General features: G+C 36.4%; 4 protein-coding genes across 4 annotated transcripts; 2 read left to right on the top strand and 2 right to left on the bottom strand.

Annotated features, from left to right (window-relative positions):
• Positions 1-1424: 1424 nt before the first annotated feature.
• LOC100780437 (probable pectate lyase 4) lies at positions 1425-2950 on the top strand. Its single transcript, XM_006590610.3, has 4 exons — positions 1425-1883; positions 2033-2388; positions 2476-2611; positions 2726-2950. The coding sequence occupies exons 1-4, from the start codon at positions 1425-1427 to the stop codon at positions 2948-2950; spliced, it is 1176 nt and encodes a 391-aa protein (XP_006590673.1).
• Positions 2951-4831: 1881 nt separating this feature from the next.
• Positions 4832-7122, top strand: LOC100779907 (lysM domain receptor-like kinase 4). Its single transcript, XM_003538787.5, has one exon. The coding sequence runs from the start codon at positions 4880-4882 to the stop codon at positions 6854-6856; it is 1977 nt and encodes a 658-aa protein (XP_003538835.2). The 5' UTR covers positions 4832-4879; the 3' UTR covers positions 6857-7122.
• Positions 7123-9529: 2407 nt separating this feature from the next.
• NFR5A (Nod factor receptor protein 5A) lies at positions 9530-11699 on the bottom strand. Its single transcript, NM_001354196.1, has one exon. The coding sequence runs from the start codon at positions 11607-11609 to the stop codon at positions 9813-9815; it is 1797 nt and encodes a 598-aa protein (NP_001341125.1). The 5' UTR covers positions 11610-11699; the 3' UTR covers positions 9530-9812.
• A 975-nt stretch (positions 11700-12674) lies between these two features.
• Positions 12675-15327, bottom strand: LOC100779372 (pentatricopeptide repeat-containing protein At5g66631). The gene has a single exon (XM_003538786.5). The coding sequence runs from the start codon at positions 15088-15090 to the stop codon at positions 13114-13116; it is 1977 nt and encodes a 658-aa protein (XP_003538834.1). The 5' UTR covers positions 15091-15327; the 3' UTR covers positions 12675-13113.
• Positions 15328-15649: the final 322 nt, after the last annotated feature.

Genomic DNA, 15649 nt, shown 5'->3' with positions numbered 1-15649 from the left:
AAGAAGAAGAAGATGGGGTCCATTATTCGTAAATGCATTTTCATTCTTTGGCGGAAATGATTGTTCATATGTACAAGTGGCTAGATTTTGTTGAGCACTATCACTATGGTGGAGATGGGATTATTGACCCGGCAAGAGAAGGATAAGAGAGAAAGCATATACATATATTCTGATCCACAAAGCAGTCACGATAAGGACAAATAAAACGGTGTCGATGCGTCGCAAATTGGTGATTTCATCGTGTGCATGGCTGTGCAGATTGATCTCGCTACGTCGGCTTCATCTTTGTCCTTTCTCCTAAGCACACACCACTACGACTTCTCTAGATCGAGTTCTAACGTATTGTCCTATATATACAAATTAAGCCAATTCTATTTTGTTGATTCGTGGATGCGTTGGATACGAAAGCAATTCGATAGAGTCAATTGGAACTCCACCATAGTCCATATTAGTAATTGACAACTGATAATTACATGTGGTTGATCACTTAATTAGCCATTCAAATACTAAAATAAATAAATATTTAAGTAGTTAAATTACACATTTCAAACTATAAGGATAGTTATTAGATACACATACACATTAATATTAAGAAAATTTTAAAAGTTTGGGAGGGCTATTGCCCCTAACGCCCACCAAGTGGATCTATCCCCAGATCCTACACTTTTTTATTTCCACTCCTAAAAATGAATAATAATTATCTTTATCAAGGGAGTGTAAATTAAATTAACAATGTTAAGTTAAATGAGCTTTTGCATATTTTAACATAAGAGGAGAGAATAATGTAATAGTCACAATCTTCGTTGGAGGAGAGTGCGTGTGATCTCCTCTAAAAAAGAATATTATTAGTATCATTGATATTTTACATTTATATATCAATTGACGAATATGATTCTAAAAATTTAACAATTACATTTGGTCCACAATTTTTTAAACAATTACATAGATGTATAAACAAATCTATAGCAGTTGTCATTTTATGTATTATGAGAGTACTATCATGATCTAATAACACATATGCTGTATAATCCTATGTGATGTTAAATTAATCTAAAAATATTGTTCAATTAATTTTAAATTAAATTTCAGCCATTGAAAATATTATTATCGTTAGAGTATATATATAAAAATGTCTAATTTCCCTTTTATTGGTGCATAAATTTAGGTAATTGTTGCAACTTAAGGTAAAGATTTAAAATTAGTTAAACATTCCTACTTATTTATTTCTATTCATAGTTTTTCTTTTAGCAATGGACACTCTTTTCGCCATAGCTTTAGAAAACAACTTAAACTAACTACAAGATCAATCTTTTCTATATAACCACTTCTTTATACAACTTTTTCAAAATATACTAGCAACTTTTCTCTTTTTTATCTCTTTTTCTCTGCAATTCATAGTCATTGAGAAAAAAAAATTTGTCATAATGGTCTCTCATGTTATCAATCATATCCTTTGGCGTTTTGTTTTGATTATTGTAATTATCACCCTTTACACTCCAAACCTTAGTGCCGCAAAACAATCTAAAATAAATGGCTTGAAAATGAATGTGATCGATCGATGTTGGAGACTGAATCCTGAATGGAGGAGGCATCGACCTCAATTAGCAACATGTTCGGTGGGCTACACCGGCAAGATGACAAACAACATTGGTAAAGACCTCATCCATTATATTGTTATAGACCCTAGTGATGATCCTATAAACCCTAAACGTGGCACCTTGAGGTATGGAGCTTCTGTAATTCAAGGTAAAGTGTGGATCACATTCCAAAGAGACATGCACATTAAACTTGAGAGACCCCTTCTTATTAGTAGTTTCACCGCAATTGATGGTCGAGGGGTTAATGTCCACATTGCTAATAATGCATGCTTAATGATCTTTAAGGTAATTGATCACTTCCTAGTATTTGTTTTAAAGGCACCAACTTAGCAACTCCTACTAATTAAACATGCATGCACAATAAACATATTGCAAATTTATCTTACATGGGTTAACACTTTAATTGTATGTAACTCTTATTTATTTTTCTCTAGGCTACCAACATAATCATCCATGGCATTCGAGTTCATCATTGCAAACCTCAAGCCCCAGGGGTCGTGATGGGGCCTGAAGGAAAAGTGATTCCTTTGGGCCACGTAGATGGGGATGCAATTAGATTGGTTACTGCTTCAAAGATTTGGATTGACCATAATACACTATATAATTGTCAAGATGGTCTACTTGATGTAACACGAGGATCCACTGATGTGACTATATCCAATAATTGGTTTAGAGACCAAGATAAGGTTATGCTTCTTGGACATGATGATGGATATGTGAGAGACCAGAATATGAAGGTTACTGTTGTGTACAATCACTTTGGGCCTAATTGTAATCAGCGCATGCCAAGGTAATTAATTGCTCAATTAAGAAGTTAAGTTACATGAATTTAAATGCATTGAACATTATTAATTTGTTTTATAAATAAAAAATCCAGGATTCGCCATGGGTATGCACATGTAGCAAACAATCTTTACTTAGGATGGGTGCAATATGCCATTGGTGGAAGCATGGGACCTAGCCTCAAAAGTGAAGCTAACCTCTTTATAGCACCTACAATAGGGAGTAAGGAGGTACGTAATCAATTTTAGCAATTCCATTTCAATAACTTACTATCTAACTTACTTTCACTTATGTGCATATAAAGTGATTTTACAAGTATTTTGTTAATTATTTAATGTGTGTAGGTGACATGGAGAAAGAGTAATCATAACAATGGGGATACATGGGAATTTCATTCAGTGAAAGATGCTTTTGAAAATGGAGCCTCATTTACAGTAACAAAAGGAGGACGTGTGCCAAAACCAAATTATAGCAATGAACAATACTTTAAAGTTGTTGATGTCAACTTTGTTAGGTCGTTGACACGCTCATCGGGCATATTAGGATGCAGTAAAACCTCTGTATGTTGATCAACTACAGAATAGAAAAAAGGACCTTGAAGTGCAGTTTGCATCACTTGGGATTGAAACCTATCAAATGACGAGGAGTTAATTTATTCACAAATGTATTAAAACTCCATTATCTTTAAAAATTGACTTTTCTACTATGATAAACTTTTTTTTATATATAAATAGAATTTTAGGAAGAGGTGCAACGGTTATAATTTAAGGAAGGAAAAGTATTCAAGTTCAATGAATATATACACATTTAGTCACACATTACAAGTGAAGATTAGTCTTCAACCTAATAGGTTGGAAGACACTCACGATCTTTGACTTAGGACAAAAAAATAATTATATATTGATATTATAAAATAATTTATATTGTTGTCTAATAATAATTTATTGCTGATATGACTTTTAAGATAATTATTATAAGATTTAATATACTTATTATTTATGATTGTTTGTAATTCAATAATAATATAAAATTATTTTATTATCAACACATAATTTCCTCCTCAAATTTTAATAGATACAAATCATGATTTGTATTTGATGTAAAACAAGGAAGTGATCAAAATAAGAATTGAACTAACCAAATGCATTTTTCTCTATTATTGTGTTCTAGTCAAGTTGAGCTTTGAGACAACCAGTTTTACCTAACAATAACTAGACATTGATATTTTCACAAAATCAAGTTTAATTGGAGTCAAGATCAATCCTCATCATTCTTATATATTGTGACATCAAACACACAGTCAATTCAGTTCACATCCTTATAGTGTGTTTGGAAACTTATTAGACACTGCTGAATGTTGATCCTCACCACAATTAATAATTACTTTTGCATTATTATTTATATGATTTTATACTAAACACGGATCCAGGATAAGAATCCAAACACTGCCATGCCACTTATGCATTATTCTTTTTTTGTGAAATTACTTATGCATTATTCTTTTTTGTGAAATTACTTATATATGCATTATTCGGTACGACAAAAATTGATGAAACGCGGAAACTTGCTAATTTTGAGGTGGTGCAGACGATAGTCAAATATTGCTGCGTTGCGCGATGGATGGAAATATTGTGGTCTATTCTCAGCTTTTTATGAAGTTCATTTGTCTCTATCGTCAACGATAGGATTGCTTGATTTTGAATATCTTAGCTAGACTTGTGCACTTGCTGCTGATAACATTGTGTATTCGGGGACGAACATTGCTCTGTGAATTTCCGTGGTAGAATAAAAGCATAATAATGACTTTGTCATGAAGTTGAACGATTACTAATTTTGTTACCTTTCGTCGATGATCGATCTTTCGTGCAGAGTAAGAATATATGACCAATTATTATAAAAAAAAAAGAAATATGACCAATTGATTTGTTTAAGGAATTTCTGAAGTAGGATAATATATATTGAAGCGCGACTTTGCTATTAAGTTGACCAATTGCAAGTTGTTGCAGATTCTCGGGATATTTCGTGCGGACCAAGAACATACTATACAAGAAAGTTATAATATAAAATATTATTAGTAAGAGGTTAACCTTATTAAAAAAAAAATAGTAAGAGGTTAACCAACAATGCCTCAGGAGAAGATACAAGCAAAACAAAGAACTAATTCAGCATCTCAGTCAATTTATGTTGTCCTTTTCTTCTTCTTTTAATTGATTTTTTGAAATTAATCCTCGTGAAGTGGTAAGACTGGAAGTCAAGAAAACGAGTATCATCCAAGTGTTTGTTATCCACTATTTGGTCAACCGCAATCCAAGTCAACCCGTTTGTTCGACAATATTCAACTTCAAGAAGCAAATCAATAGGCTGGCTGGTTATTTCTCAGAAATTGTCTTCCATCTGAAATCATGACCAATAGAATAAATAATTCCAAAAAAATTGAAACAGGCACTCCTAAATTATTTAATAAAGTGTTACATAATTGCTGGGTTTAGGCCCCGTATATGTACAAAAAGTGGCGCATAATTGCATTCATTAACAATCCCTTTTGTTACACCCTTCCTCTGCAAACAACAATGCATCTCTTTCCCTTCATCCCCATAATCATTTTCACACTATTGATCCACAACTTCTCTCTGATTCTGGGGCAGCAACCTTATATTGGTTTAGGCACAGTAGCGTGTCCAAGAAGGGGTAACAAAAATTCTATCCGAGGTTACACTTGCAATGGTGCAAACCATAGCTGCCAAAGTTACCTCACCTTCAGATCTCAACCCATTTACAACTCTGTCAAGACAATATCAACTTTGTTGGGTTCTGACCCATCCCAGCTTGCTAAAATAAACTCAGTTTCCATGAATGACACCTTTGAGACAAACAAGTTGGTGATTGTTCCGGTCAACTGTTCCTGTTCAGGTGAGTATTATCAAACAAACACATCCTATGTGTTCCAGAATTCAGAAACTTACTTGTTGATTGCTAACAACACTTTTGAGGGCCTCACAACATGTCAAGCTTTGGAGAACCAAAACCACAACCCTGCAAACATATACCCCGGTAGAAGACTTTTAGTGCCTCTCAGATGTGCTTGTCCCACAAAGAACCAAACCAAGAAAGGCATCAGGTACCTCTTGAGTTACTTGGTGAACTGGGGTGATTCTGTTTCATTCATTAGTGAGAAATTTGGTGTCAACTTTATGTCTACTCTTGAAGCTAATACCCTTACTCTCACACAAGCCATGATCTATCCCTTTACGACAATTTTAGTTCCCCTTCATGACAAGCCCTCAAGTTCTCAAACCGTTTCGCCAACTCAACGCATTAGTCCACCACCCTCACCTCCCTCTTCTGATCATAGCTCAAACAAAACATGGGTGTATGTAGTTGTTGGGGTTGTTGTGGGAGCTATTGCCTTAACATCGGTTCTCTGTGCTGTCATTTTCTTCAAACGCTATCGCAAAAATAGAAACAAAGATGACTCATTGGTGGCAGTGCCTAAGAGTTTTGAGGCAATTGAGGAAAAACCTCAAGTGAAAGTGAATGAAAAATTGTCAGAGAACATATCTGGCATAGCTCAGTCTTTCAAAGTGTATAACTTTGAGGAACTACAGCGTGCAACAGATAACTTTAGTCCTAGCAGCTGGATCAAAGGGTCTGTTTATCGCGGTGTGATTAATGGTGATTTGGCTGCAATTAAAAAGATAGAAGGAGATGTGTCAAAAGAGATAGAGATACTGAACAAAATCAACCATACCAACGTTATACGCCTTTCTGGAGTTAGCTTCCATGAGGGTCGTTGGTACCTTGTTTATGTGTATGCTACTAATGGGGACTTGAGTGAATGGATCTACTTCAACAACGTGGACGGGAAGTTTTTGAGTTGGACTCAAAGAATGCAAATTGCATTGGATGTGGCAACAGGACTTGACTATCTTCACAGTTTCACTTCTCCTCCTCACATCCACAAGGATATTAACAGCAGTAACATTCTTCTGGATGGTGATTTCAGGGGAAAGGTCGCGAATTTAAGCCTTGCTAGGTGTTTGGAAGGAGGGGATGATCAATTTCCCACGACGAGGCACATTGTTGGGACAAGAGGCTACATGGCTCCAGAGTATTTGGAAAATGGTCTTGTGTCCACAAAGCTTGACGTATATGCATTTGGGGTACTGATGCTGGAAATGGTCACTGGAAAAGAGGTCGCTGCTATTTTAACTGAAGATGAGACAAAATTGTCACATGTTTTAAGTGGCATACCTGGTGAGAGAAGTGGCAAGGAGTGGTTGAAGGAGTTTGTGGATCCCTCTTTGGGAGAGAATTGTCCATTGGAACTTGCTATGTTTGTGATTGAAATGATTGATGATTGCATAAAGACAGATCCAGCAAGTCGCCCTAGTGTGCATGAGATTGTGCAATCTCTTTCAAGAACAGTGAACTCTTCACTGAGTTGGGAAAGGTCAATGAATGTCCCACGAAATTAACTTCTTCTGTTGTTTTCTCCATCAATGTATGTTGTAGTACGTTAGTATTAGTGTGCTTGTTCAACTAGGTTTGTATAGATCAACAAATATGATACATTATGATGAATGAATAAGAATTTATTCGATAACTATCCTCAAGAGATCTGATGCTAAAGAGCATGAATATTTCTGATATCTCTTCCAGAAATGAATTTTCTGTATGTTGTGATTTTATCAGAAATTAATGTGATTGTAATTTTATTTCCTTGTTAGTTATTATATGTGTGACATTAAACCCTGAATATGTGTAGAGAGACTCTAATTAGGATATTAATTATTAAACACAAAATTTCTTAAAATGATGATGCTATTCCGCAACTAGTCCAATCCAACTGAAATCCACGAGAGCTTTTAAATGTTGAATACAAAAGTTAAAACACCTTGGATTGGTTAACTTGAATTTCCTCAAAATTACGAAATAGAAAAACTCTATCCCGAATTTTCAATTGAGAAATGATTACGAGAATGAATATCATACCGTGGAAGAAACGTGATCGCTGGATGGGTTTCACCGACTTGACTTTCGTCAAAATTTATACTATAACGAAACTCATTCCAATTACTAGTTACACAATACAAGGGGGTGTGAAAAAGAAGATAAGAGGTAGAGGGGGTGGTTGTGTCTAGCGAGGAAGAACGAGGGAATGGGGTGGGAACGTGGGAGGAAACAGAAAAGGTTTAGAGGGGAAGGCGTGTAAAAAGTAGGGGTAGAATGGGAATTAAAAAAACAAAAAATTGGGTGGTGTGAAGAAGAAAAAGAATGTGTGAATAGTTGGACCAATGAGAATGGGTTAACGTGTCCAATCTAGGTGAATGTTTAGTTTCTTGCTGGGACACATTCAATTCAAGTGCAAGCAATTAGATAAAAACAAAATGAAAACAAAAATAATAATTTTAATCCTTTTTTAAAAATACTTTTGTCTCAAAAGTATTTTTCTATGCACCTAGTAAAGTTGAATCATGATAGGCAGACTAAACTGGGTTTGAGGGGTAGCCCATTCTAGTCATTCTTTGATTTATTTCGAAGAAAGTTGAAAATATGTGTTTTAATTCCATTATATTGCTATATGCTTGACTTCAAATTAAAGAAATACGTATAATTTTTTGTGCCATGATATTTTTTAAAAGAGTAGAAACATTTAGAAAATACACTATATTTTATTATTTTGGTGTTGAGTCAGCACACCAAATGAAGTGATAAAAATGTAGATGATATAGATGGCAACTTTCATGTATAGAAAAGTCCCGCAACTAACAATGACAAAAATTTCCATGTAATAATGATTAATTTGAAATTTGTCTCATAAATCACAGGGTAATTACCACTAAATGAAAATAATTTAGGAGGGGAAAGGTAGCATTAGAGTATGTTAAATACTTATCTTCACTTATGAATTTTGATGTTTTGATCAAGCTAAGTTATTGACCTTGAAGGCTCATTGGATCAATTTGTTTCAAGTAGTGTAAAAGGTGAAAATGTTGATCCAACAAATAGGTGAAGGTCTGGAGATATATGTAAAGACACTAACATGGAAACATAATGTCCTTGGTAGTGTAGGGAAGTGTTTTTTATTAATTTATAGGGTTCAAATACAAGGGAGTCACATTCATCTGAGTACAACTATGGAGTAATTTTAGAGTGAAGTAGGTTCACTATAACTACTAGATATTTTGAAACGACTCACATGAGAGGTGTAAACTTTCTACTTTCAGTTGTAAGGAGCACTGTATAGTGTATGGGTAAATATACTTCTAGTGGCTTATTGGGTCTTCCAATGGTTTCTTGACCCTACAGGAGAACCAAATAGTATAGGTGTTCACCTGCAGAAGCAGAACTCTAGCAAGTAAGTAGGCACGGGTGGTCAATGTTTACGAAAGATTCTCCACAGATTCCTATCTTTGCTACTAGCATTTTTTTTAACGAATAGGTAGCTACCTTCATCAATGATTGGAACAACATGGAGGACTTTTTATTTTATGCGTATTTTAAACGCCCTTCGCGTTACATGAATACCCACCCCCCCCAAAAAAAATAGAAGGAAATAGCTGGCTGACTTGCTGCAGCATTTAAGGGTAGAGCTAGTCTGCTTTCTTTCATGCTGTTATAAAATAATACATTATAAACGTAGAGGCATATCATAATGCACAAAATATTATTTGCACTTTTTACCTTGGTTACTCCATGCATCATTATACGTTAAAAATGCATCTATTCCTTAATGCGGGCTGTGAGATATGGATGAAGGTTCACCAAGGGATTGGCATTGTAGTCAAGAATATGAGCAGATATTATAGGCCATACACTCTCAATTTTAAAGACATACAATAATAATAATTTAACAGAGCTGAGGCCGCATCCAAAGGCCTTCTTGCATAAATTCTCCATTAAGTTTCAATGTCCAGCCTTGTGACAAAAAATTAGAAGACAAAAAAGTGGGATAGATTAATTGTATTGTAGCGATCCAAGTGTTAATGGCAAAAAGTACCTAGATAAGAAGAATTGAGGATGTAATTGGATGAACAAAATCCTAAATTCTATCCGTGCAGTATTGTGACTTTATGAGGTATGAAACATAAGCTTAATGCAATCAGTGGCAGAAACGTATATTTCAAACTCAATCATTTTTTCTCGCTTGAATTTGTTTGTACATGTAACAGATAATCCATCATATAATTCAGTTTCAATTATCACACAAAAAAGATACAGGGAAATAAGCAAGTTTAGTCTGAGGTCAATTGCAACTTCCATTTTTGCTGACTCTACCCCAAACTTAAAAAAAATAACAGGGATGGAAAAAAACGAAATTTTGAACACACTCCCCCAAACCAAGCCAACCATTAATGACTAAAGATGTAATAATCATCATGTAAACAAAATACCATCATGGATTTGAGAAACTAAATTTCCTTCACTCAATCAACGAGCTGCTATGGAAGTGACAATTTGAGTAGCTTCTACATCCAATCCAGAAGAAGTCAAGGATCTCTCCAATGTTGCGGGAGATGGTTGAGTGAGAAGGGAGAGGCTAAGGACAATTTCTGCAATGGTTGGTCTGGACAAAGACTTATCTGCAGTACAATTCACCGCCAAGGAGGCCAAGCTGAGAGCGTAATCTATAGGATAATAACTCTCTAACTTAGGATCCATCCATTTTTTGAGCCTCTCCTCTCTATTCTCTTCTTGATCAAAGATCTTCCAAATGTCCTTCCACAGCATGACCACCTCACCATTTTCCTTGGTTGTCATGGCTTTCCTTCCGGTAAGCAACTCAATCAGAACCACCCCAAATGCAAAGACATCTATCTTTGGCATCATGGGGTTGGTAAAAGTTCTGGCCATGGAGAAATTTGCTATCTTGGCCTTAAAGTTCGAGTCAAGAAGGATATTACTGCTTGTGATGTCCCTGTGGACTATTCTTGGATAAGCATGTTCATGCATGTACTGCAAACCCATCGCAACATCCACTGCCATGCTTATCCTCTGACACCATGTAAGGGATGCCCTTGAGTTTGATGTGTCTGAACAAGACTTGGAGAATAGCCACTCATCAAGAGACCCATTTTCAGCGTATTCATAAACCACAAAACAGTTTCCATCATTGTCTGATGAGACACCCATTAGTTTCACCAGATTCCCATGATTCACCTTCTGCAGAATTTTCAGCTCTTCCGTGACATCTTCCTTGAATCTTTTTACTGCCAAAACCTTACCCTCTATGTTTGCCTTGTACACTGATTCCCCAATCTTGCACTGCTCACTGAGGTTCATTGTAGCTTCCATGATCGCATCAGTTTCATACATGGTAGGCTTACTTACATAGCCTGAAACTCCAGAAAGTAGTTTATCTGCAGTTTCAGCCGATGAAGCACTCCTATTCAAAGTCTTCATTTTCAGACAATATACATACACCAGTAACACTGCTAAAACCAGAACCAGTAGCGTGCATCCCAAGCTAATACCAATTATAACCGGAAGACGAATTCCGCCTTTTCTTCCGTCCGAAGGAGATCGAGCAAGAACTGGCAAGCGTGTCACTGGGATCAGAACTGGAAGGTTGTTTGCAGCAGTAAAGTTCTGACCATAGTTGTTTTCACTCATTATGTCCTCTGGTGATGCACCAAACTTGTCACTTACAAGGGAAACATTGTCACCGGGCTTCCACACGTATGTAATCAGGTACTTTATCTCTTTGTCCAACTGGTTCTTTGAAGGGCACTTGCAGAATAAAGGAAATACTACTTGGATTCCTATTGGCAACTTATTTGGACTTAGAACGGGGTTTAAATCCATCACTGCACGCCAATTCGTGAGATTCTCGTATGAAGTGGTTGCAACAAAGTAGAAGCTATCACCTTGGTTGATCTCATAGGAGATATTGGCAAAAGAGCGGTTTCCAGTGCAACCACAGGTTACTGGTACGAGTAAGACTTGGTCTTTGACTAGCTTGTCATCCATAGGCTCTAAGTTACTGGCTCTTGCAATGGATAAAGGGCTTGTGTCAAATATATTGGATATGTTGGTTAGACTCAAAAAATTTGGAGACTGAGCAATGTATGTTACATAGGTTTCACATGAAGGCGGTGAATCAGAAGGGCATGAAAAGTTTGTTCTATTGTCCTGTTGTGATTGAGCTACAATATTAGTGGAAAACAACATGATCACAAGACAAAGAATCTGAGAGTGGAGAGGAAGAAAGGGAAAGAAGACAGCCATTGCTGTTTAGTTGTGAACAAATGTAAGTAACGAGGGAAAGAATAAGGAGAGTCTATTATCACAGGCAACTGCAGTTGTTGATATGTATGAAGCATTCTTTGTCAACAAAAAAATAGCCTTTGGTTTAATATATATAAAAATCTGCTCATGTCTTTGTCATTAGCTTTAACTATATTTTCTTTTGGTTTTCCGAATCTTTGACACTGTGGACACGTCAATATTATATTAGCCTAATTGTATGCAATTCATGCGCATGCTATAAAAAAAAATGACAATAAGAGTATTGCAATGCCTAATCCAACCTTTGGACGGCCAGTTAATGTTTTATCTATGCACGATGTTGGCCAGCAAGCCGACACCTACAGACCAACTAAACTCGATAATCTTTTAACAAGGACAGAGACCATTATTTGCTATTGTAATTTACACAGCTTGGAGTGTTGAATTGTCCATTTGCATAGGATTCAACATACTAAAGCACTTCATCAAATTCACCTTCATTTTATCTTTAATCAAAGAAACTCAATACTGGACTGTCTTCAGCAGCTGAGCAAGACGTACATCAAAGAATAGGATTATGGTTGTAGTAGCCTAGTACTTGATATGAATTGAATACCCATTAGTTTAGTCCTTAAATTGATGATTTATTTTAGTAAAGTTCAAAGATCAATTTAAAGGGTTTTTCAATATTTAAGAAATTATTTGGTATAATTTCTAAAACTTTTAGAACTATTTAAGTAGTTTTTCTTACTTTAAGGACTATTAATGAGAGAGAATCATATCTCAAGGATCAGATTGATGGTTCACTTGAATGCCGTCCTTTTGTTACTCTCTCAATGTCGTTCTCGCACCCTTTTCTTTGAGTACCTGAGTCCATCTCTTGTTTATTCACAACTGAAGTTTGTAACCAACTACTTTCGTAGGAAAAAAAAAAAAGGAATTGAAAATTGCAACAAGATAACCAATAATGATTAAAAAAATGATAATTATTCGATGCCCTGCAAATTGCATAAGTCAGCTGCCGACTGAATGTAGCACTCCACACGTTAACAAGAGTTTCATTAATTTTGTGATTAAGCAAAGCCAAAGATGACTTTTAGCACTTGATTAAGTGGATACAACAAAGCATTTTTGGTAGCCATAAGAACAATAGCTCATTTCTAAGTATCAATCAACTCACGTCCTGGCCAACAACAATTTTTCAGAACTCTAATGAATACAGCAACTTAAACCTTTGCACCCAACCTCCCCGTCTAAAAAAAATTCCCACAACTATGCGTATTGTTTTCAAGGTTTTAAATTAGGATGATTGCAGTCATCACAATCCTTGATATTACGGAAAAATGCAGATGCGGCCGCAGTTGTGGTCCTGGCAATAATTGCAATTGTAAATCGTTTTCTTAAAACCTTGATTGTTTTTCCCTTGTAATATGTGTGCTGAAATTTCATGCATGAAGAAATCCACACGCATCGTACAGACCTATGGATTACTCTAGCCCCCATTTTAATCAAAAGAATTTGAATAAATATTATAAACTCTTGTGAGATCTGCAGAGCTGACAGTCCATACATGACCCTGCAATGCAAGTGGAAGGACCGTATTTATTTCCTCATAACTTTCTTCCACTGCAGCAGCCTCTCTCCGTCTCCCTTCTTTCCAGAGGCTCTTTACTAGCAACTCTTTGGTGGCAGAGTCAGGCACCAAACCTGAATTCTTCATGTCTTCAAATAGTCTCCATGCTAGTGCAGCTCTTTCTGACTTGCAATAACCTTGGATTAATGCCTTAAACAAATAAGCATCTGGCTCTAAACCGCTCTGCCTAACCATTGCAAAGAGCTTCTGCACTGTTTTTATATCTCCAAGCTGTGAAAAATAGTACATTAGGCCTGAAAATGTCTGGATATCTGGGCAAATACCATTTAAAATCATGTCATCAAGCATATCCAGGGCATCAGAATTTCTTCCACACTTTGTCAATGTTCTTAGAAGAGAGGAATAAAGAAGCATCAAGTTAACATTTGATATGGGACCGCAAAGTATTCGATCATCATTGAAAACCTTCAGAGCAGCATCAGCTTTTTTTGAAATCCCATAGAAGTCAATGATCATCCTGATGGTGCTGAATGGTAGTCTCATTCTCTCCATTCTGATCTTGGAGATGAGTCTATCAACCAAGTCAGTACGTCCATGACGTGCTAGAAGGGTAGTGATTCTTTGTACCGTGTATATGTCATGAGTAAATCCACGCTGATTGGCAGCCCAACAGAAGAAACTCCATGCAGCTTCTGGTGTTTTGAAATTCCTAAGCATCTTGCAAACCAACCTTGTTGTCCATACAAAGTTTGCACTCTCTAGTGCTGCTACCTCATCAGGACTCCAATTCCGCAAGGCACTGACCAAAGCCCGTGGGTCCATCCACGGTTTTAAATGAATTCCATCAACATGATTACATTGACCAGCATCACTTATATTCTCATCTTGGTCCTCATTCTCATTTTCATCCTCATCACCACTATCAATAGAATAACTTACACTCCTGATTGTCTCATCTGGCAAAATTCCTCTCAACAATTGCTCCTTGCCTTCAAGAATTCCTTCCTCCTTCATCTGCTGCAGCAACAGACCCATGCCTCTACTAGGCAATATTCCATCAACCTGCATTTCCTCAACTAAAATTCTCACTTCGTCAAACTGTTTGCTACCTACAAAACCCTCAAGCAGAACAGAGTACTGTCTCAAGGTGCGTTTGATCCTCATTGAAGGCAACAGGTTAAAAACCTCCAATGCTTCCGATAACTTGCGCGACTTCACAAGGTGCTCGATTATCACAGTATAGCTTCTGCAATTCGGAAGAGACCCTTCATCAATCATCCTGCGAAAAACTCGAACAGCCTCAAAGTCCTTTCCCATTTGAGCATAAAGAGTCATAACAATGTTGTAAGATTCAGTACATAGATGGTCATTCTCAAGTGCATACTGTTCCCACACCTGAAGAACAGTGTCAAGGTCCCTAACTGCAGCATGCCACTGCATGAGATTCATGAAACTGATCTGAACAGAGCCGAACCGGTTGGCTCGGATATCATCAACGAGGGATTTGAGCTCAGAGCTTCGACCAGACTTGGCAAGAACAGTGGCAAGTGAATGGAGTGTGTGGTGGGTGTGGGAAAAATGAGAACTTTTTTCGAGGGCACGGACGAAGGAGAGAGCGGAATCAGCAGAAGGGGCAGAGCGAAGTGCATGAGTGGCCACGAAAGAGTCCATAAGACGGTGGTTTATGAGAGAGGGAAGGGAGGGGTTGGGGGTGTTGGAGCGTAGAGTAAGTCTAATGGAGTCAATGAGTTTTGCACGGTGGAGGTAGTGAGAAACTTTGGTGGGAAACGGTTCGCGACGACGAGCATAGGAACGGGCTTGCACTCGCGAGGTTAACCCGTTTAACAGGTTAGCCTCGCGAAAGAACGGCCTCAAGTGCATCCACATTCAACACTGCCAAGGAACAATTTTTATTCAGTGTTGGCTGACGCAAATAATCAAACATATGGTGTGCGAGTGTATGGGGGACACAGGGCAGTGAATAAGCACAAGCTTGGGTGATGTCTAGACTCTATAGATGGATACAGTTGGCTCAATTTTTTTTTCTTCGGTTGGTTCAAATATTTCGTTTGTCAAAAATACTTTCTGCACCTGTTAACTTGAATTTTTTTTATAAAATTTCAAAATTACCCCATTGCACATAATAATAATAATAATAATAATAATAATAATAATTATTATTATTATTATTATTATTATTATTTGGTTATTTTTCATAACCACGAATCCAGACCACATAAAAATTCTGAAGTTTGTTGGAAAAGTAAATCCATTTTTTTTTTATAATTCTAGATTAATCAATCCAAACAATTAGTTGGGAGACACATAGTCTGGTTATTTTACAGGCTTAGATACATCTTTAATATCATATTTTGTTAAATTCATAAACCATCTATTTTAAAAATTTATTTATTTATTCTAATTTTTAGTTTTACTTATATTTATT

This window comes from Glycine max, chromosome 11 (genome assembly GCF_000004515.6).
Source record: "Glycine max cultivar Williams 82 chromosome 11, Glycine_max_v4.0, whole genome shotgun sequence".
Taxonomy (NCBI): Eukaryota; Viridiplantae; Streptophyta; class Magnoliopsida; order Fabales; family Fabaceae; genus Glycine; species Glycine max.
This window is presented reverse-complemented; position numbering and strand designations above follow the sequence as displayed.